At 38.0% G+C, this 23,625-nt stretch overlaps 2 protein-coding genes across 3 annotated transcripts in view; one reads left to right on the top strand and one right to left on the bottom strand.

Moving 5' to 3' along the window:
• hip1 (huntingtin interacting protein 1) overlaps nucleotides 1-17,947 on the bottom strand; it is a 38,501-nt gene extending 20,554 nt beyond the window's left edge. The window contains exons 1-6 of the mRNA XM_077722780.1: nucleotides 17,646-17,947; nucleotides 3,114-3,177; nucleotides 2,542-2,684; nucleotides 2,330-2,386; nucleotides 1,096-1,176; nucleotides 134-210 (exon numbers count right to left, since the gene is read on the bottom strand). Coding sequence (XP_077578906.1) covers nucleotides 134-210; nucleotides 1,096-1,176; nucleotides 2,330-2,386; nucleotides 2,542-2,684; nucleotides 3,114-3,177; nucleotides 17,646-17,762 — 539 coding nt within the window. The 5' untranslated portion in view covers nucleotides 17,763-17,947. The remainder of the gene's footprint in view (nucleotides 1-133; nucleotides 211-1,095; nucleotides 1,177-2,329; nucleotides 2,387-2,541; nucleotides 2,685-3,113; nucleotides 3,178-17,645) is intronic.
• A 2,087-nt stretch (nucleotides 17,948-20,034) lies between these two features.
• On the top strand, nucleotides 20,035-22,931 carry bcl7bb (BAF chromatin remodeling complex subunit BCL7B b). 2 transcript variants are annotated; one of them, XM_077723418.1, is made up of 6 exons: nucleotides 20,035-20,217; nucleotides 20,646-20,721; nucleotides 20,801-20,888; nucleotides 21,003-21,143; nucleotides 21,265-21,368; nucleotides 22,175-22,931. In XM_077723418.1, exons 1-6 carry the CDS (start codon nucleotides 20,105-20,107, stop codon nucleotides 22,244-22,246), a joined length of 594 nt encoding a protein of 197 aa, XP_077579544.1. In that variant the 5' UTR covers nucleotides 20,035-20,104; the 3' UTR covers nucleotides 22,247-22,931. The 2 variants fall into 2 exon arrangements, with proteins under 2 accessions (XP_077579544.1, XP_077579543.1); XM_077723417.1 differs by having other exon boundaries at nucleotides 20,040-20,217; nucleotides 21,003-21,161.
• The last annotated feature ends 694 nt before the right edge of the window (nucleotides 22,932-23,625 follow it).

The raw sequence follows: 23,625 nt of genomic DNA, 5'->3' as shown, positions 1-23,625 counted from the left end.
CATTGAGATTGTTTAAGTTTTATAACGGCAAAGAGTTGACAACTGGAATTTAATAATACTTGCAATATGTTTGACACATCAAACATGAATGCTGATCACATGTGTAAGTGAAGCGTCAGGTTGCCTTACTTACAAATTGTTGACGTCATTCTCTCCGGCCTCTTCGAGTTGTCTGTTTGACATCTGCAAGTTGCCGGGGAACCGAGGATTCTGAAAGAGATGATCACATAAGGTGGGCGCTCAAATGGCATGAGTGTCACACTGCCATCTATCAGTGACAAACGAACAATTTCTCACACACGTGTGAGTGCATGTTACTATGAAATATGCTATATCTGACAATCCTGCTCAAAATTTGCTGAATTAGTAATGTGTTGTCTAATGATTTACGTTATAGAAACAGCATTAAATTAGTAAATGCCATGATAGTTCTGCAAATTGGAACCACCTGTTTGACACACCACAGACAATAATATCAAAATATTGGTACAGTAATGCCTTGACATACGAGAGCCCCGGCATACACCCAATTTGAGATACGAGTAAAACTTTGAGCAAATATTTATCTTAAGATTCGAGAAAATTTTTGATATATGAGCATTTAAATTTGTTTGTTATGTTACGAGCGCAGTGCCATGCAAAAAGTCCCATTTGTTTGAGTCACAAGTAAACCAACATACGAGCTAAGTCCCGGAACGCATTGAGCTCGTATCTTGAGGTACCACTGTAATCATTTCTAGGATGTCCTGATCAAATTCATGACATTTTGTTTCAATACTGAAGTCATTTTATATACAACAAATGATATCCATCCTCCAACTCTTCATGCTAAATAGAAAACTGAATTTAGAAAAAAAAAACTGAAAACTTTATCATAATTATACATTAAAGTTTCTTCCACTTTCTTCAGTTGTGCCATTTATAGATGCTTCATTTATAACTCCTAGGGACACCATTAATTTCACACTTGGGATGTTCTTTTTACGACCCACCCATTCCCCTGCAGAGAAACTATGTCAATAAAAAAAGAACAGAGAAAAAGATAATGAGTGATGAAGGGAGTCTGGCTAAGTTTTATAGGCTATGCCAACTCACTTTAATGTGAAACTCCATTTTGGTGATCAGCAGTTTGAGGTAGATGCTGCAAAGCTTTCCGTATCCTTCACTTAGGTGACCCTGAAAGCACAAGAGACCGAATCACAAAAGGAAATAAACTTTTGGTCAGATGGCTAGGTAAAAAAGTATAAAATGTTCGTAGGAAGTTTATAAAAATGCTAAACTTCCTAGGACGTGGTTTCCAAGTGTGTTGTGTCACATTTGTGGTTGTCACAAGACTACAATGTTAAATTTTTGACTAAACAAGGGCCCGGTGTCCACTTATGATGTGGACATCATTTTTCTCAAAAACTACATCATTCATTATTCTTTGTTTTTACATCCATCAGGTCCCAATTAGCCGAAATATCAAAGAGATAATAAAAATGCCTCCCTTGCAAGAGTTTGGGTTTTAGAGGTTAAAGGATAAAAGGAAATTGAAAATGTCACAATAAACCCACAGGTGAGGTTTTAATTAAATGTTATAGTGCCTGCAATTTCCACGAATAAGGTAGAACAACTATCATACTAAGCCTAAATATTACGTGTTCCTGCTTTACAGCCAAATAAAGGGATTCCGTTAACTTTGTATCTCTTCACCGTGAAAATAGCTCAACTCTGAGAATGGTGGCAGAGTCGAAATATGGTAAACAAGTACCCTCATTCCTTCCCGAGTCAGAAGAGAGGGAAGTATTATATGCCCCTGAATAATGCAACATTTTTTTTAGGTATAACGACCATCAGTACCATGAAAGAAAAACTGAAATAAAAGTACATCCAGATTTATAAAAAATAGTAAAGCTCATGTTATTACTAAGAGGGCACTCAGTTTACTCAACTGTAAATTATACACCATTAGTCTTAAATTCAACTCAAAATTAGTCATCTCAGTTGGGGGAAAAGTGAATCTTTCCTCTTCCAACTTCACTAGTTGAGCAAATAAACTAACTTAAATGGCTTGTTTCCCATTTAAAAACATTTAATGGGAATCGCATTACGTTGGGTATGAGTTAGACTGATGAAGAACTAAAACTATCAATAAAAATCTTGGAAGTCAGATGTTTCTATGTGCATTTTCATATCAGACTTTAGACTTGTCTTTCACCCATGCGGACAATTCTTTTTATATTATCAACACAAACGTTTCCACTGATCACTTTTTAACATTTATTTCACAAGTTTACTAGTGTCAGTATTCTGTGATGGAAACAGACTATTGTGTGTGCTTCCTTACCCACATCCTGCTCATATCTGTCAAATCAGCCTTACTCCTCATGGAATCCTTTATCACCTAAAATGTTGTCAGTAACAGAGGAAATTAGAGAATGAAAAAAGTCAGCATTTATAAAACAAGTGATTATATAAGATTTGCAATTAAACAAAATAAAAAACTACTAAAATGCATAGTGGCAAACACAGTGCTAGTGTAATTCTGCTTTTACATACGTTTGAATGACCGTCTCGTAGCAGTTTGTGGAAGACGTGACAGAACTTCCAGCAAAGGACTGCATTGCTGGAGAGAGGAAGCCGATTGACTGCTGCCCAGAAAGTATGGGCGCCTTTCTCATGATGAGTGCCCAAGATGCAAGGTGACACAGTCAAGGAGCAACACCTTCGATTTCCGAATAATTTATTTCTCTGTATATGAAGTATGTAATGCATAACTGTACTGTACAGATACAATAGTAAACAATGTTCTTAACGCACAACAGTATATTCTACTTAGCACACAACAATTTAGATACTTTTAGTTGTTACCTTCTTCATTCTACTTGCACTGAATGCCTTAATCTTTTATTCCATCATTGTCTGTCTCAGATACAATGAATTGTTGTTTTCCCATTGTTGGTGTAGAAACAACATGCCCTTAAAAAATACAAAAAAGACCTTGCCTATTGTCATTTTATCCCTCTGTCTACCCATAAAGGTTTATTAAACTACTTCAAGATCAGATTTGTTTACTCCGAATAAAATAATTTAGCCTCACTGCTAATGAGGTACACAAAATATAAGGATATTCCTAGCATGCTTCTCTTTGACAGCAACCTCCTGTGTGTTGATGGCTTTGTTGATGCTGACTGCCTGTGAGGACGAGGAAGAAAATATGGAAATCAGGCAAAATGTATACAATTTAAAATCTTAAATGGTGCAATTCACAACTTCACAGAATTGAATTAATCACAAAAGTAAATTCACCTTTAAGATGTCAAGAGAATGAGAGTTAATGAGGTTTGAGTGAAAGATTGACCTATTTTCTGCAAAGGTGGTATTTGAAGCAACAGGTCACAGACAGGCTTAAGAAGGCTCTTTTCTGAATTCATTAATTATGGAAAACTGACAACAACCAGTCCAAACATTTATCTGACTTGATTTCCCCAATCAATCATTGCCTAAAATCAGAGATTCCAGAAAGGACAGATTTGGAGAAGACCTGTAGACTAGGTTCAGATCAGAGGCGTTGATCCCAAATCCCAATTATTTTTATAGCTTTATTTTTAAACTCATTGTAAAACAGATACGATCTTCAAGATTATTTTCTTTTCTGCCATTAGATTCAGGTTAAAACTTAAATACTGTGTAACAACCTGGATTACAACTGTTTGGCCAGGATCCAATCGGAAAGACAAATCCATGCCATCTCACACAATGATCTTTTAAGTCCCCATTCAACTGTATTATGTCCACCAAATACTTAAGTGCTATATGATTTCACAGTCTAATGGGTGAGAAACTAAGTTAATTAACAAACCTAACTTTTGGAAGGTTCACACACTTTCATTGTTTTATTCAAACTCATAAGTAAGTGATCACTCGTGACCTCGTATACATCTGTTTCCCCGCCCAGAACGTTTTGTCCATGTATTGAACGATGAATGCACGTGTCCAGTTTGTTGTCAAAGTCTGAAACTCTTGCAAGGAACCCCAAGAATCATTGTATTTTGTGCGATACCCTGTTGGACTTTTCATAATTTCACAAAAGAAGAGTTCGAGGGGGGAAAGATTTGAGTCACTTCAAACTGCAATCTGAATGCCCATGCCCACCATTACATATAATGTTGTCCTCCAATTATTGTTGAGATGGAAAATATGTAATTATTTCTGTGTGCGCCCATGCAACAGGAAGGCTGCCGAGGGTGCTCAACACAGCCCAAAATATCATCAACAGCCCCCTACCAATCCTGTCCAGAATCTACACATTCCAGTGCCTTAGAAGGGCAGAGAGCATCATAAAAAACAATATGCATGCCAGATTCCCCTTCGTCAACCTGCTGCCTTCTGGAAGGCGCTACAGAGCGATAACAGCCAAGACAAACAGACTCAAGGACTGTTTCTTCCCAACAGCTGTCACCATATTCAACACGAGTTCTACACCTAGAACCTAATCAAGACTTATTGCTAGCCACTTTAGTGACTTTGTAGCACCTATCCATGTTGACTACTATGTATACTACTTATGTTAACCCCTTATCCATCTATTAATATTTATTTATCATTACTATTTATTTATTAAATATGTTTGTATGTTGTTGAGTCCATAGAATCTGCGAGTGGGGCTCTCAACAACATGGCGCTGAACGTCTCCAAAACCATGGAACTCATCCTGGACTTAAGACCTGAAACAAGGCCGTTCACCTTGAAAACTTATTTTTCATTTTTTATTCATTGGTTATTTATTTGTCTGTTTGTTTGTTGTTGTTTTTTGTGCACTACATGGTGAAAGATTTAAATCGTATTATATTTGTATAATGACAAGCATTCAATATAATTTAATTCAATTTCACGATTCTTATATGAAAGTTCCTGCCTCCAGTAAAAAAATATATAATTATAATATATATTTCAGGGAAAAGGAGGTACTGAGGGAGGTTGTTTTAACTGTTAAAAAAAGCTAAACTGAGAAAATAAATCATGAATGGCATTCTGTCAATTTACATTGTAGTTATTGTATGACGGCTGAGGTCAAGAGCACACGGGGGGCCTGTTTCATAATCTCCCTTCCCACAGATGGCCCAAGTCTGCTTCTGTCAGTATGCGAGCGGTCAGGACAGGAATCAAACCAGAGTAACATAAGAGGAGGCACAAACTCAGGACCACTGTACCAGTTGATTTTAAACACACAAAAACATTTTCTGTTATCACTTTCGTGTGTTTAAAGTCTGAATCAATCTCCACCACCCATTTTTTCTCATTTACAATCCTACAGTATCCCAGTGGTACTAGTTCCCACAAGAGGATGACCCAGTTAGTCCACAGTGAGACTTTGTACTTGGTGTTGAAAGAGAGAGGCAGCTGCCCAGGACTCCTTGAATTGGCTGAGGAGGCTGACTGGCATCAATGGTCAATTAGCTCCTCACATTGAAACCGACTGCCCGCCTGACAAATTCACGTGAACAGAAAAAACAGTCAGAGGTGAGCTCTGGCTTTTGTGGATAAATATGCAAGATTTATTCTTATTAACTTAAATTGATGAATTTTCTAGTTTATGATTTTATGTCTCGCTGCATTTCTTTTATTCCTAATTCAGTTGAAAAAAAGCAGATTAAAAAAAATAATCAAGCAATGAACTTGGTAAATGGACTTGTATACTATGAAGACCCGAATACTCGTATGCCTACGATTATTTTTTCAACTCAAATTTTCACACGCCTACGATTCTTATTCGGGTTCCTACGATTATTAATTTTTGCCCAATTAAGTCCGTGCAGCAGCAACATTGTTCTATGTCATTAACTTTCTACGTGTAAAGCACACGTGCTGTTTTTACTAACGTAGCTTTAATTCTATGCATCGAATCTGTTTAGACACTAATTATCTCGTGGCTACTAATATTCATTATTTTTGGAATTTTCCACTGCCTACTATTATTCCGGTGCCTACTATTATTAATTCATTTGGAATTTTCCACTCCCTACTATTATTCCAGTGCCTACTATTATTCGGGTCTTCATAGTAGTATGTTCCAAGCTTCACAGCACTCAAAACTTTGACTTTATACCCTATCCTCATTTAACTACTGATGACATGGGAACGGCATAAAAGTTCAGTATCTTTCTCAAAGATACATAAAGCGTATCCAAAAGAGCAAAGTACATATTTCTCTTTCTTTGGCCAAAATACATTTGGTCTGGACTGTTTTGGTGCGGTTCCTTTTCAAATTGTACATTTTGCCAGAGACCCATGATTTGTAAACAAACCTACACATGTGCAAACACAGGAATAAACAATCACGGAGTTGCAGTGTGAGTCACTTGTGCTCATATTGATATAGTAGTAAGTGTAAGTACGCAAACCGACTTGTTTTATTGTGTTGTCAATAGTCAAAAGCTTGCCTAATAATGATCAAATAATGATCACATTTTTTAACAAATCATTGAAAATTGCCTTTTATTGTTAATTGCTGATGCATATATTTATTGATCTTTCGATTAAAGTGATGCAACACCCAGTGTATCTCAATGAGGGTGTCCCCCGCCTTTGGCTCCGAGACAGCTGGGATTGGCTCCAGCACCAACTGCGACCCTAATGAGGATAAAGCGGTTCAGAAAGTGAGATGAGACGATTACTTCATTCAAATTAAGGTTTTTCTTTTGAAATTGTGTACATATGAATGGGGTTTCAAAGGTTTTACAAGTGCTCCGTCATGTTTCCTGTCTTGGCACACCCTGCACTGCCCATTTCCTCCCCAGCTTCTGCTGAAAACTACACTGCTCTGCTTCTCAAGCTAAAAAAAAAGTGTGTTCAACCCCCCCCCCCTCGACAAACCCCTCTCACATGGCTTGCAGATGCCTCATCGAAACTGGTGAGAACAGTATCATTAAATATATCATACGACATCGATTGCAAACCTGCAATAATATTTGGCTCATCAAAAATTATACTGCATGTACAATTAAAAATACATTGGTTTAAAATTGTCCACTTCAGAACATTTTGTTTGCTTTTTTATGCTGTATTTTGGACATGCACTAGAAGAAAGAAAAAAAACATTCATTTTCTAAGCCACTTATCCTCACTAGGTTCGTGTGAGGTGCTGGAGCCTATCTCAGATAACGAAAGGCACCAGGCAGGGGCCACCCTGAATTGGTGGGCAGTCAATCACCGGGCACTAAGAGACAGACAACCATGTTTTGTGGATGTGGTAGAGAACCGGAGTACCCGGAGAAAACCCGTGCAAACCCAGGAATTACATGCAAATTCCATACAGTGAGGACCAACCTGAGATCAAACCCACGAACCCACAACTGAGGGCGCAACACACTAGCCACTTGGCCATCAGACTGACAAAGAAAAGCCATCAAAAAATGTACAAAGCAACATGACAATTAGGATAATAACAATTTTAATGACAATTATAACAGAATTTACTCATTATGGGCTTATTTTAATCCAACCCCTTCTGCATTTCTCAATTAACAATCTCTCTGTCATATTAGTATTTCTGTTAACAAAAGACAAATAAAGTAAAGAAAGATCTACATAAGTAAAGATGAAAAAAAACTAATAATAAAAAGGAAACCGCAAAAACCCAGATAATTTGTGAAAACACGTGATAGTTAAAACTCTTCATCAAGACAAGCAGCACTGTGTCTCCTTGAAAGTATGATTCAATTAGGCCAAGGCTAAATTTAGCAGGCTCAAAATTAAAGCCAATCTTTTTCTAACAAACCACACCCCATTTCTTGTTACAACATGCATGGTCATTCCGAACATTAAGCTTTAGAGAACACGCGTCACAAGCACAAACAAATACCAAAGTAAATAAAAGCAATAGAAAAAGCAAATCGAGGCCAAGAAGCTTTTTTCCAAATAACAAGGACTTCATTTAGAAAGTCGTTCTAAAGAACAAGAGTCCTGTATTGCTTGTGTAAGGAGCATTTTACTTCTTGCATCCGATCATAACATCCGTTATCCTAGAACGTCACTCCTCACCTCTTGAAAAGCTAGCACGACGAAGAGGAAGGTGGTGGAAAACAGTCAGCTTTGGAAAACTTGACCAAACTGAGAGTCCCTTACAAAAACTCAAGGAGGTTAATAACAACAGGAAATTCTGCAATTTTGCCACACATTTTAAACCTACTACAACCTGCGAATTAACGAGGACTATTGAATTTGATCAAAGTAAGCACAGTAAACCAATTTAAAAGTTATTTGGTTATTCAAGACAAGACGAACAAAGTCTCAAAAGCATTTTAAAAATGCATAAAAAAATAGTGGTTTGCCAGTTGAGGTCAAAAATGTGAGCAAAAGTGGAAGAAGGAAGGAGACACTAGTTATAGATAGGGGAACATGCTCGATGCCAGATTCAACATACCGTATTTTTTGGTTCATAAATTGCAGTTTTCTTTTTATAGTTTGGGGGTGCGCCTCATACTCTGGTGCAATTTATTTGTGAAATTATTTACCTCCTGAGTATGGGGAGTGGTTTAAAAGTAATCCCGAGGATGAGAATTTCATTGGATTTTGTGATTTGGAGTGAAACTGATAGTTTGGTAAACTTGTTAGCATGTTTTTTTATGGTAGTTATCTGAATATCTCATAATATGTCAGGTCGTTGCTGACATTACCAGACATGTCATTCATGTAATGTTAGTATACCGTACACTTATTCAGCCTGTTGTTCTCCATTTTATTCTAAATTGCCTTTCAAGAAGACTTGTGTGTTTTTGGTGTTGGATTTTATCAAATATATTTCCCCCACAAAATGTGACCTGTGTTTCTTTCCTTCGGAATTCTGCATTTTTTTTTGGTTGGTGCGACTTATAGTCCAGAAAATACGGTAATTAAACTCTTAGACCTACTACACCCATGTGGCATGTTTATGTCCCCCCGCTAATGGGATGTCTTTCTGCAGCCTAAAGCAAAGGCTGGGCTCGAGAGTGTGTACTCCTGGGAGGAAAGCTGATGTCATGTGGACACATCATTAAAAAAGAACATCTGTGCAGCTCAATGAAGCTACCTACTCAGGCCTTTGTTGAAACAATTTGTTCACAACCTTATTTTGGTGCTGCACAACTTGAAAAAAGGGAATTGTGACTTTTCTTTCTACTTTGTTGAAATCACCCATTATTTGGATTTTAACGTTGCGATAGCTCTATTCAAATTGTGTGAACAAAATACACTTGGAAATAGTACTTTCCCCCCAACTTAATACATTTTCTGGATATCGGTATATTCTTAAAATAAGGTGACTCAAAGTCGAAGTCACATGCAATGAAAAATGTGATTGGGACATCCCCATTACTATTAACATAATTTAAAGCTAACAGCACAAACACTAGACACTTTCCTCCAAGCTTGCAAATTGTATTTTCAAAATATATTTATTATTGCTACATAAACATGTATTTGCTGAAATAAAGGTGGTCTAAGCACCTGTTATGAATTCATTGTTTTGTTAATGATTCCTCATAAAAACAAAGAGCAATGCTTTAATTAGGTAGCAAAAGATTACTATCTCATCTCATTTTCTGAACTGCTTTATCCTCATTTGGGTCAAGGGGGTGCTGGAGCCAATCCCAGCTGTCTCCGGGCCAGAGGCGGGAGACACCCTGAATTGGTGGCCAGCCAATCGCAGGGCTCAATGAGAAAAATAAACAATTAGTCATAACTAAGGGCAATTGAGAGTGTCCAATCAGTCAACCGTGCATGTTTTTGGAATGTGGGAGGAAACCGGAGTACCCGGAGGAAACCCACACAGGTGAACATGCAAACTCCATATGTACTATATTGTAAGGTGTATTATACTTTTCTAAAGTTTATGTACATCTCTGCAAGTGGTAACATTTTCAAATGATTGCTTTTGAAACTTTCCGAGGGTCAAAGTGGCCCATTGCTGGGGAGTGAGTATTAGGACAGTGAAATGAGAAACTAATGCGAAGCTTGGCTGGTGCCAGTGGGCATAATGTTAGGGGCCCACGCTCCCCAACCCACCAGTAATTTCATCATTAAAGTGGGATTTTTTTGTTACTCCTACCCTGACCAACAATTTGTTGGACTTGTTTTCATTCCACAACTTCTGTAGACAAGCTCAACAACCAAAACAATAATAACCACAAAGGAAAACCTTGAGAATGAGTATTGCATTAGTGTTCGGAACTTCTCTCAATAACCTGAGCTGGTATTAAAACATCCATGTGTTGGTACTTGACTTAGAAGACACTTGATAAGTTGGCTAAAAATATATTTTTTTTAATTCCGTTTTTTTTAAGCCACAGGAAGAGACTGTTGTCCAATCTTGAATATTATAATAATTTTTTTTTTTTTTTTTTTACTTGACGTGAACACTGCTTTTTTTAATTACCGTGATTTTTTTTTAATGGAGAAGAATCTGTACTGGAAACTTGAGCAACTAGAGACCTAAACTTTAGCAAGTACATAACTATTAACCTACATAGAATTTGCACTAAACCTGATTAAATGTCTCTTGCAAATACCACTCCTTATTTCAAATATTTAAGATGATTCACAAAATAATGTAAATACAAAAAATATATAATTATAGAACAAATTTAAAAAAAGAAAGATACATTCACTAAGCAATCCAATACATTTATAAACAGCAATCCAAGTATGTTATTAATGAGGAAACGGGATGCAACATATACTACTACTCAAATAAGCATCATGTTCAAGAGCAAGTACTAATTTTGTCATTGTATACACCAGCAAAAAGACATCTGAATTTCTGTAAATATTCCACACTTGATATTTTACTTAAAAAAATATATATATGAATTTTCAACCATGCATGGGGTACTCTATGTATCCAATATTTGACATCACAGAGTATCATCTACTTACACACATTTACAAAAGGGGTCATTGAAAAGAATAGAAAAGGTGTTGTTCTAGGTGTGCGTTCACCTCCCAGCAAACCCAAATCATCAGACATGCACATCTCATCTATGCTTCCAATGAAAGCTTGGTCTTGTTTCTTACATGCACCTGCTCCAGTGTATTAAGAACACGGCCCACTTGTCTCCATCGCATCATTTACCGCCTTAAGTCACACCTCAAGTTTTTCCCCATTTACACTCCAATATATTTTTTTCACATGCCTAGACGTAATGCCTTTTTCCAATTTACTTGCCTTAAAAGGGCTCTGTTGAAATCTATGTTGTAACTCAAGTAACTACATTTCAGTGCTTAACGCATCAGTCTCACAGCTCTGGAGTTCTAGGTTCAAATCCAGGTTGGTCCACCTGTGTGGAGTTTGCAGGTTCTCTCCGAGCCTGCATGGGTTTTCTCCGGGTACTGCGGTTTCCTCCCACATTCCAAAAACATCCATGGTGGGCTGATTGGACACTTTACATTCCCCCCCAAGTATGAGTGTGAGCATGAATGGTTGTTTGTCTCTGTGCACCCCCATCCCTTTCCGCCTTTGGCCCGGAGTCAGCTGGGATAGGCTCCAGCACCCCCTGCAACCCTGAGAATAAAGCGGTTCGGAAAATGAATGAATATTTCTCAAAAGCCTAGATGTAATGCCTTCTTTTCCTTTACTTCTATTGCCTTTAAGAGAGGCTATGTTGAAATCTGTGTTGTAACTCAAATAATTACATCTCATTTTAACCATTTTTAAGGTGTGTGCATGACAAAAAAAACTCTTGAATCCAGCTGTGTATATCATGTTCTAAAGTTTACACTCTTACACACAAGAAGACTCAATCTGGATTCACTTATAAGCAAGTTACAACATGTTGACACATTTAAGAGATGATTTCCATTCAAACGTATTTTCCCGTTATTTGCTATGGTACTAAGAGCTACAATCCATTTATTATTGACAGGGTTCCTCCTCACATCACAAACTACACAAGCAAGTGCATTTTTATGCCTCTTCCATCTCAAAACAGACCGTTCTCGAAGCAAAACATCATGATTAAAAATGAAAATGTGATGTTTGCTTCTTGATCGCAACGAGCAATTCTTTTTGCATTGAACTGAAGCAGTTGATCGCTCTTTGATCATGAAACGGACCCCCATGCCTTTCGCTCTACAATCAAAATACTACTAAACTACTCACTGGCACGTTTAGCCACACGGAGACAACAAGTCGCTACTTGTACAGACAAAACCTTCTACGACTTACACAGCAACGTATCAGTCCTTAAATCATCACCGTTTGCAGTCTGTAATATAATCAAAAATGCTACTTACTACCTTTTTGAGCACTTACAATTTTACTGAGATCCATGTTTTTTCCCCCTCCCTTCTCTTGGCTGGGCCGAAGATCCGCTGGCTTGATCCGGACGCGAGAAGCGGGGAGGCGGCTGAGGCAACAAATGGGTTTTTGGGAGAAGAAGGGGGAGGTGGAGGAGCGCGAGGTTAGCTCAACATGTGTCCCGATTTGGTATTAAAATGCCTCCCCTGTCCCCACTTCCTTCCTTCCTTTAGCGTCCCAGCTCTTTCTCCGCGATCTTAATTCTCTAACCGGGACTTGAACACAACACGCGACCGGGTTACGCGGCGGTGTCTGGAGGACGAGCGCCACCAAAAAGCCGCACATAATCACCTACTATTCGCCAACAAGACTCACTTTTCGTCCTGCTATATTGCAAACAAGCAAGGGGGGCTGGTTTGGCCGGTCCCCTTGCTTGTTTAGAACCAAAAGGCAATTGTTGCACAATTTAAAAATCTCTTTTGAAAAATTGGTGTTTAACAAACAAAAGATTGCGTTTACACACTTAAAGAAGGTGAAGAAACTCAATCACTCGTCTATTAGGATCCGCCAGCCGTTTCTGGCCACCATAATTTATTTATTTTTAACTCTGCGTTGCACGGTTTGGACAAACATAGCGAGAGAATCATAACATACACACACTCACATACCCATAAATCACGCTTTATAAGGATAATATAGATTATAGATAACACACTTCTATTCAAAACAAAAGCAGCACTGGAGGCTGCAGAATAGGATAGCTCCAACTGGGGGGTTCTCAAACATGGGTTCGTGGGCAATCAGGGGTCAGACAAAGATAGGAAGGGGACAGTTGCGGCTTCCAAAGCAAGCTTCCAGAGGAAAAAAAATGTACTTCTATTGCTAACATCCAGACTGGAAACTGTCCCCAAATGATATGCATCATAATCACACACAAATATGTGTGTGAAATATAAGCCATTTTCTGCAGCCTAAATTAAAATATATTTATTTTACGAGACAAATATATTTGTGACACTAAAATTTAAATATTCCAGGTCTAGCTACACATTAGTTTCTCAGTTATCCCTCGAATATCACAGCTTTTGTGGTGGCTTCACTACATCGCAGATTTTTTGCTGGGGGGATTTTTATTAATGTATTAATTTATCTTTTAATGTTCATAAAAATGTGAAAATCCACGCTAAAACTCGTAAGCGGAAGCCACACCCCTGTCTTCCGCTTGCTACTAGGACTTAGCACTGAAGAAAAAAAGTAGTTATAATAGGGTTAATCCTACTTTGCGGTTTTTCATTTACCGTGGCCATATCTTGTCCACATTAACCGTGATATTTGAGGGATTACTGTAGTAAGAATATGATTTTTTTCTTGTCAGTTCTCATGTGTAAGCAGGTAGGTATATTTGACAAAGTAGCCTAAAAGTATGAAGTAATAGCAACGGTTGAGCAGCTACGTGATTTCTGTCTAGCTGTTGGATTGTTGTTTGTGTAAGAGAGCCAACTTGAGGAACAAAAAGTCAATTCATAGTATGAGAGCAACTCTAGGTGACTGATGCCCTCATCTGGTTTCTTTGAGACCCTTAACCTTGAAAATAGTGTGTTAAAATAGTTTTTTTTTCAGGGCAAATAAGGACACTGTTTGTTATACTGTATTAAGATTACATTTACATCAAGATTTTTTTCCATTGATATTTTTTTTAACTTCAGTTGTGCCTCCCTTATAATAAAATTTGGACTTACATAGAATGAATGTATTTTCAGGATAGAGCATTATCAAGTTCACCCGTTTGTGTAAAAAGGATAGGAACGTGATTGGACACATTGTGGAGGGTGCATTTTTGAAACAGAATAAATTCCTTCTTGGGTAATCCTTAGCACCCGAGTCATTCCTAAAAATGAAATATCGTGAGAACATTTGTGTGCATCATTTTGGGAATATTTGAAAGGGAAGAAGATAAAAGCAAACAACCCTCGATAGGTTGCATCTGAAAGTCAGGGTGGAGGCGGGGTAAACAGAGCCAAGGCGGGTGAAGAAAGGTATACAAATTTAAAACGAAATTAGAATTAAGTTTAGTGTAAGGTTAGAAAAAAATATTTTTGAGTGTGTCTGCATAGTAATCAAAGTTGATTTAATTTTTTTGTTATGTTACGAGCGCGTTGCCGTGCAAAAAGCCCCTCCCCTTCTCTCTCTCTCGCTCTCTCTCTCCCCCTCTGCAAAATCTGTCTAATTTTAATACTATTAGACACATTTTAGTACAATTAAACCACTAGTTATTTGTAACTTAGTTTAATAAATGGTAAATTACAACCAATACAAATGTTTTTTTCCAAAACAATATCCAGTTTTTTTTTTTTTTTAAGATGTTTGGAACAAATTAATTTGTTTTAGTTCATTCCTATGGGAAACGTTCATTTGAGTTACGAGTAAATCGACATACGAGCTCAGTCCAGGAACAAATGAAGGTCTTATCTCGAGGTACCACTGTATCTATTTTGGTGTGTCTTTCTAGTTTTCTGCATAACATCCGTGTCAAGCACAGATAGAAACAATCTGCAAGGCAAAGCCATTGTTTCGCTCCCCAGGGACAAATCACTTCGTTGCACAAACTGACCTGCCACTGCACAGCACTTTTATTCTGTGTCCAGTCAGTGCAATGAGGCCACATCACTGCCATGTGTTTCTGCTGTCTCAGTACATTTAGACCTTATTCTTTGACTCTTACTTTGTGCAAGTATGTGATTATACCAAACTTATTCACAAAGCAATCATTAAAATTAAATCATCTTGATAAATGACATGTACAATTTTTTTTACACCCGATTCAAGCACAAATAAGAATGAGTCGCAATGAAAGTTGGGGACTAGTGCCATAGCGTCTTCCCGAATATAAGAAGAAAATAAGATCATGTAACATACACCCAGCCATGACTTACGGTACATACTTGCTTACATAATAACAACAAAAATGAGAAAGGTGGTGATCTAATTTTAAGGCCTTAATTATGCAACAAACTATGCGATGTCAGTTAGCGGCTTACTTTGCATAGCCCAGACGCGGAACTTCAGCCTTCCATAACCTTTAATTATGGCTCATTTGTCCAAAGATTACTACCTATACTAGTTCACAAATAAAAAATAGCTCATGGAGCTGTTTTGCATTCTTGGGGTGAAGCAATATTTCCAACTTAAAGAACAAACAAAAAGCAATAATAACATCACAAGTGCCTATATTTACATGCTTGTACATAACATGGAAAATATGTCTTATTAATAATTATAATTAAATGATTTTACACAGAAACAAATCACTGTAATTAATTGTGTTTTTAAAGAGTAATTCATTCATTCATTTTCTAAACCGCTAATCCTCACAAGGGCATCAGGCCTGTGGAAGGAAACCGGAGTACCTAGCGAAAACCCACGCAAGCCCAGGGAGAACATGCAAACTCCACACAGTGAGGACCAACCAGGGATCGAACCCTCGACCCCATAACTGCGTGGGCTGACGCGCTAACCACTTGACTACATTACCTGCTCTTTAAAGAGTCAAAAGCTATAAAATTAGGCTAAAAGAGTTCGTTTCAAATCAACATTGGACCTTTTGTTACACCTTTAAAAAATATTTTGAGGGTTTCTGTCATGCGGGACATAAATTTAAGTGAAGAATGCTTTTATTTTAAGTCTAACTAAAGCTATTGTATTTAATCTCTAGCACACCAACTGAATTCATTTAACCTCTGTAATCAACTTTGAATTTGTATCACAAGTTTCCGAAACAAAAATGATTAACAAAGAGTTGGACTGTCATGATAATGCCAATCCCAGTGTGGGCTTGCACACTAGAATAACAATGCTGAACAGTTTTGTATTTCTACTCATGGAACACAAGCAGCTATTGTTTACCATTCTGTCTCAAATCTGGTCAACAACAGTCTGAATTCTTAGAACTCGAGTTATGCATTTTTATGACTGATAACATTTTCTTAATCACTTTTATTATATGTGGAGAATTTGTACCAAATGAGAAACGTATGATAAAAGCGTTAACAAACTCTATGCCTCAGAGATAAGTTGGCAGGAAAAGCATGGATTTAAACCACACAGAGATTTGCTGTACAATAAAGAGGTGAAATCAACTATCCAACAGCTTTAGAAGGCTTTAGAACAAAACAGATCAGACGGATTATCTCTTGTTGATCCTCTGCCAAGTCAAAAAAACCTGATTCATTTACTCCTGCCATCACTTGTCTAACCTCAGATATCAACAAGCAGTCAAAAATAATAATATTTGAACAGCAAAAAAAAACAAGGATACCACGTCTTATTCAATGAAGGTAGGCAGAAGAAAATACTTGATGTAAGAAAATCCCAGTAGTCACAAAAAAATATCATTAACCAAATTTGAGGTTGTTCCATGCTGAATTTATTTATTCATTGGTACAGTGACACGTGAGCAGTCACAGGTTCAAGTCACTTATCTGACGTTTCTGCATGTTTGCACGAGTCTCCACAAAAAGTAGAAAAACATGCATGCTATGTTGATTTAAGACTGCAACTCAGTGGTGACCATAGACAGATTAAGTGGTAGAAGACGAATAGATGGACTTATTCCAACAGAATGTGACATAGGAGCATGACAGTGACCTAGTGACCATGTGTGGCTTGGAATATACAATCCTTCTAATCCGTACTGTTGCTGTCTTACTGAGAGGTGGGCAGCAACTGGATGACAGTCCATACACGGGTGAACCTTAGAGCTTTGCCTTACATTGAAATGCCCCATCGAAATGGTGTCTATAATCAGAACATTACTATTACAGCAATTTGGCCGCCTTGATTATAATTTGACCTACTTAAACCCGTCTCCGTGCCTGGTCTGTGGGCCAGGGTAATGGGGGGAGGCAAGAACCATCAGGATCTATAGCTGAACACCAGTTTGCATTTAAGTCAAGCATCCGTCTTTGCATTGCATCTTCATTGGGAGAGCATATGTTCATTTATTTGCTCGATGACAATGCAGGTCTGACTTGGCATGGATTCTGGTGTAGTAAGGATGAAAATTCATACACAAAGCTCCTGTTTGGTTGGTATCCAGCTGGTAGGCTAAACAGCACAATTATCTGAATTCGGCAGGCCAATGACCTACATTTCAAGAGCTGTTTTGTTGTGGGTAGTCTTTGGTATCTGCTGATCACACAATAGTGACTGCCTGAGTACAGCGACGACATGATGGCAACAGAAAGTCTGCGCCATAAATACAATTCAGAATCAATTTTCATAAGCAGATCCTGTCTGATTTCAGGCGCCTTGTCTTTGCATTTATAACTATCGTCAATCCGGGTGTATTTTCAATGCGGCAAGAAAATATGTTGTATGTTGAACTACACACCTGCCCTCTCTCGAAGTTTTCCTTCTCCAGCTCCAGACTGTTAGCGCCCCCGGTGCGTCGAATCACTTTCGGGATGGCGTTGGGTACTTGCTGCATGGAGCTTTTCACTCGATCCATTGTGACAGACTGGCAAAGCACGATCGGAAAAAAAACAGTTGGTTAACTCTCGTGTAAAAATAGGAAAGCTACATTAAGAATGTCGGAGCGAATTCCATGCCGGACTTTAATCGGCGTTCCCTTCAGAGGACCATTTGGCCTCAGTAAAATAACACCCACAGTCAGTGACAGGCAGTCATAATACAGTGCCACGGCGACTTCTTCTCACTTGTGTTATTTCAGAATAAAATCCATTAGCCCTTGAGTGAATATTGCTACCCATTGTTAAAAGGGTTTGACATGCTCAATCCATATAATTAGGACACACGTTGGTCATCAAAGAAAACGAAATAGTAAAATCAATTTAACACCGTCCTTAAATTGAATTCTGCTATTTTTTAACAACTTTACTTTATTAAATAGTCTATCACCGGAAATACTGAATTGAACCATCACTTGGTCACTTAACAAATTCCTACCTGCCCGATAACTGTTCCCTGCAGACAGTGTCACACGTGTAGGACCTCTGAATAGTCAGAATAATACTACAGTGTATTCATTGTTATTTTAATATTGTGAAAATAAGGATATATAGTACGTACACATTTTTAAATTCATTGACCGGACACGCCGCTAAGTTTTTTTTTGGCCGCTAGCAACGGGAAAACTCCTCCCAGTCTTGGCAGCCACTCGCTGGAGGGAAAACCCTCCCCACCCACTCAAGCGCCTCTCATTGGACAATATTTGATGAATTCATAAACGCAAAACATAATTTTATCTAAACGACTATATTTTGTTGTTTAATGTTGGTCACCATTGTCTCGTTGGGACACTTCCTAATAACATAAAACTATGAAAAAGAAAACTATGTTCTATTTGCTCTATCATTTATGAAAAAAAGTCATTAACAACACCTAAATAAATAACAAAAAGTCTACATCCAAAGGGCAATCAAACAAAAACCATAATTAAAAGAGGTTTATTGGCGGCCCGGCAACTCAGTGGTTAGCGTATTGGCCTCACAGTTCTGTAGTCCAGGGCTTAAATCCAGGTTGGTCCTCCTGTGTGGAAATTCCATGTTCTTCCCAGACCTGCATGGGTTTTCTTTGGGTTCTCCTTTTTCCTCCCACATTTCAAAAGCATGCATGGTAGGCTTATTGGACACTCTAACTTCCCCCCAGCGTGAATGTTTTTTTGACTCCCCGTGTCATGCGATTGCTGGCCATCAATTCAGGGTGTCCCCGGCCTCTGGCCCGAAGTCAGCTGGGATCGGCTCCAGCACCCCCCGCGACTCTAGTGAGGATAAAGCTGTTCAGAAAATGAGATTAGAATTCTATATTACAGCATAGTGCCAGGTTCCCTTTACATAACTCAATGCTGCCATCGTCAGGAAACATATATAAACAACAAATTGATTGAATTATAGTAACAGGCCGGTTTATGAGTAAATAAAACATTGGCCGACTCTAATGTTTTGACAATTATGGAAAATATAGGTATTTACATGCTTTTATCAATGAAACAAATCGTATATATATCAATCGGAAACTCCCACAAATAGACTTTCAACATAACAGCAATAGTCACTACTCAGAAAAGTCTCCCTTGGCCTTCTAAATTGCTGCATTTGTACAAATTACATGCCACTGCCCTTGTTTGGACATTTTTATACGGAAGCCTATGCATTTGTATGAATGTATATGTAGTAGTAAATAACTAATAATACCTCCATTTTGAAGCTGGGAGAGGTGATATTATCATACTAGAGGAGTTGTGGTCAACGATGGCTATTCCAAAGAACAAAATGTTTTGCAAAGACAACTCTTTCATGTCCTAAGATACTTTTTGTCCTTCTTACCAAATACTTTCTTATGCGCTTTTATCATTGTTTGTTTCCGTAACATAAATTATACACACCTAAGCCAATTATTACGGCATTTTAAGGCACACTTTAATGTGTTCATATTTTTTTAATTTAATAATGTAGATTTTTATATATATTTGGAATATTCGTCGAATATATCTCTCATTTTCAACTGTTGAAATGAACAAAACAACAAAGATGATTTGGACTATTGATTTTAATGTTGGATTTTTTAAATGCAATATTTGCCATTTGACTTCTGTCACAGTCTGTTAAATATGTGCTTATGCAACTCAAATCAAGTGTAGTGTAATATTTTAGTCAAATTATTTAGTGACAAAGTCCCATCGTTTAATAGAGTTGTTACAATAGTCATAGTGGATTAAAGAAGAAAGGGGGAGGGGATTGTTGGAAAAGGGTTCGTGGGAGAAGTCTCGCGAGAGTACAGTAATATAGAAGAAGCGGGGCTAGGTCTTAAGTTTTTCTCATGCATCATTAGATGATTCATATCAGCGTCAAGATGTCGGGACGTTCAGGCCGTGCTGAGACCCGCAGTCGCGCTAAGGATGACATTAAAAAGGTGCTGGCTGCAATCGAGAAAGTGCGGAAATGGTACGTAGGCTGCTTAGTTTGCCATATAGAGGGAGTGTTTTTAGCAGAGCGTCGGTGGTTAGCTACAACGTTGCTCAACTAACTTCAGTCGGAAAAGTTGGATGATTGACGTATCTTGCAGCCAATTGGTGCCCCTGATTGCGAAAAGAAGGCGGGGTAATGAGATTCTTTTTCTTCAAGAGCTGTCAATATGGCTGCAGCGCTGCACAACTAATTACAGAAAGATGCAGTTGATGTTTTACGGTGACATTAATAGACACTATTTTTTTTCGATGTCCCCGTATGGACATTAATCTTAGAGATATATACTAGTTACAGCATTACAGAAAACACCGGCATCTATTGTAGGTCGAGGATAAAATACAGCCGATTAGAGCGGATCATTGTTAGCGTTTGTCTTAATATAGCCAAACTACTTAAATCCCCAGGGAGAAAAAATGGGTGACAGTTGGAGATACATCCTTGCGCATATTCAAGTGGGTTCCAGTGACAGAAACAAAGCAGGTGCATTTCACTCACGCATTATATAGGGAAACTCCCTGTTTATGTGTTTGTGACTCATATTTTACCCTTATAATATTAGATCTATCGTACCAAATCTACTGGTGGAGAAGCCACAGGATTAAAGGATGTAGTCCTTGAAAACACTAACTCTTTGCCAGATTTGACTGGTGAGTGTCATGGCTTTTCCTGTAAAAATACTGAAAACACATAATAATAAGAACAGCATGACCAAACCCTTGTGCTAAGTCAATGCACTGTGAATAATGTGATCTCAATTACAGATGAAAACAGCAACCAGAGCTTTCTGTCTGATGTTTACCATTCTAAAATGGATAACAGCAGTAGTAACTCCAGCTCACAGCAGGTCAGCCCACCGCATACTTCGAGCATCCGAACCGAAGATTCGCAACCACCAATGCTAGGTCAGGAAACTGTGGATGGTATGTTGAAGGCCCAGTATCAGCACTAAGTCATAATTTTTTTTGTGGGTTCAATCTTCACTGCCGTCTCTTAATTTGTGAAATTGTACCCTAATAAATCCAGATCCAATTCATCCTGGACAGGAGAGAGCTGAGGAGCCTCCAACACTAATCAAGGAGGATCTTTTGTCATCAGGAAACCCAAAACGGAGCACGATACACACACAGGTTCTGTAGCATATTTTGTGGTTTAAATGATTAAGTAACCATAATAAAAATTCTTAGGGCACTTTCACACCTAGCCTGTTTTGAGTAAAACAAACCTTAGGATTGATCTAATTGGACAATGCCTCCTGATGGTGCAGTGGTTCTTCTGCCTGACTTTGGTGCGGGCCATCTGGGTTCGATTCCCACTCGGTGGCAGTGTGAGTGGTTATGTCTCTCTGTGTGCCCTACGACTGACTGGCGACCAGTCTAGGGTGTAGTCTGCCTTTCGCCCGAAGACAGTTGGGTGAGGCTACAGCAACTCCTGCAACCCTTTTGAGGATGGGCAGTATGGAAGATGAATGAATGAATAAATTGAACTGAACAAGAGGGGTGAACCCTAGAATGCTAGCATCGATTGGTCTCAGTTCACTTCCAACAGAACAGCCTGACTGAGACGTAAAATGGCTGACGAGTGATGACACCTGTCCCCATTTACTCAGCATGAATCCACCTCATCTCATCTTATTTTCTGAACCGCTTTATCCTCAGTAGGGTCACGGGGGTGCTGGAGCCTAACCTAGCTGACTTCGACACAGGGAGACAAACAACCATTCACACTCATACCTAAGCGCAATGTAGTGTCCAATCAGCCTACCATGCATGTCTTTGGAATGTGGGAGGAAGCCGGAGTACCCGGAGAAAATCCACGCAGAAAAGAGACAACTGTATCTCTTGAATCGGAACAAGTCAAATGGACCACAGGTGTGAAAGCAGCCTCAGTGACATTAAGTTAAGATGTTAAAGTCACCAATTTTTACACATTACAGGAAGAATCGGACGAATCAGGAGCACCACCTTTAAAGAAGATTTGCCCAGGAGAAAATGCTGTGTTAAGATAGTTTACTTTGCAAATATGCATAAAAACGTATCCACACTTATTTTAACTTCAGATCAATTTATTCTGGATTTAAGGCTCTGTTGTTATGCTTCACATAAACTCACCTTGCACTTCATCTGCACATGCTATTCTCTGCTATATTTGAATAGAATGAGATGTTAATTACTTTAACCTTTAAAAATATTTAAGTTATGACAGAGCATTGTGCTTTTACTATTACCTGTTTATTTCTTTTTTTCCCCAATTCCTAAATCGAGTATATTTACTCAATGACTGTGTGATTGTTAGTGTAAATTGTTGTCTGTCTCTATTCGTGTCCTTTGACTGATTGTGGACATATTCAGGGTGTTGTCTTGTTAACCTTTGCCCTGAAGTCACCTTGGACAGGTTCTAGGACTTGGTGGAAACCCTGAGTAGTATAAGCGTTGCTGAAAATGGACGGACGGATGATTCACACATTTTCTGTGGACTGTAAACATATTGCATGCACACAGAAAACTTTGATATGTGCAAAAAAAGGCACCCATTTAAAATGGTTAGATGAAAAAGGAAACTGTCATATGTTTTCATATTTAAGAACCAGTGGTTACTTGCATTGTTGACATAAATCAAACATACCCAAGTTGTAATATTACAAAATACCACGAATAAAATGCTCATTCGTTGGAGCAGTTGCACAAAAATTATCTTTGTGAAATCCCAAGCCTGTTCTTATTTCTACTAAACATAATGCAAATGTCAGTCAGAGGGGATACTATAACATATTTATGGGTAATACATGTAAGGATATTCCAGTTATCCTTAAAGTGAGAAATTATTTTAAACTATCCACTAAAAAAAATGCAGTTAATTTAATGCTGTAGTCTATTATTGTCGTACACAAAAATGTTGAGGACATATTTCTTTTTTTAAAAAAGGCAATGTAAATATATTTTGGTAATCTTAGTGACTATGAGAAAAAAGTTTAGTAACTGATTTGGTCCATAACACATGAGGACATAGAGGAAAAATATATTTTCCATATATTTGCAAATGACCCATCATCATAATTGAAATTTGAAAAATAAGATTTTGATTTTAAAAGATGTTTCATGGAAGACAAGTACCAAAACATGTTTAATTTTGAGATACTGATATCAAGTGTTTTGGACGCTTGTAAATTAACTCGTTAGCTGCTATTGACAATTATGGGCGCAAATACATTTGAACTGACATAATTGTGTCACTGAAATATTATTTATGATAGACAGTTGGAATGTATTGGACGTCCATCCCCGTCAATAACAGCCAATTAGTTTAAACAATGTCCCCAAACAAAACGACTGTAGTATAAAAATAGACAACTAAATATCGCAGCATTAAATTAAATCACACCATACA

This window comes from Stigmatopora nigra, chromosome 8 (genome assembly GCF_051989575.1).
Source record: "Stigmatopora nigra isolate UIUO_SnigA chromosome 8, RoL_Snig_1.1, whole genome shotgun sequence".
NCBI lineage: Eukaryota > Metazoa > Chordata > Actinopteri > Syngnathiformes > Syngnathidae > Stigmatopora > Stigmatopora nigra.
Note: the sequence above shows the minus strand (reverse complement) of the source record. Positions and strands in the feature narration are given on the sequence as shown.

Excerpts from the sequence above, each read along its gene's own strand:
- bcl7bb (XM_077723417.1), top strand. The coding sequence starts at position 20,105 with ATGATTCATATCAGCGTCAAGATGTCGGGACGTTCAGGCCGTGCTGAG. Across the intron at positions 20,218-20,645 it reads ATCGAGAAAGTGCGGAAATG|GGAGAAAAAATGGGTGACAG; the intron begins GTACGTAGGCTG and ends TTAAATCCCCAG. Across the intron at positions 20,889-21,002 it reads CTCTTTGCCAGATTTGACTG|ATGAAAACAGCAACCAGAGC; the intron begins GTGAGTGTCATG and ends TCTCAATTACAG.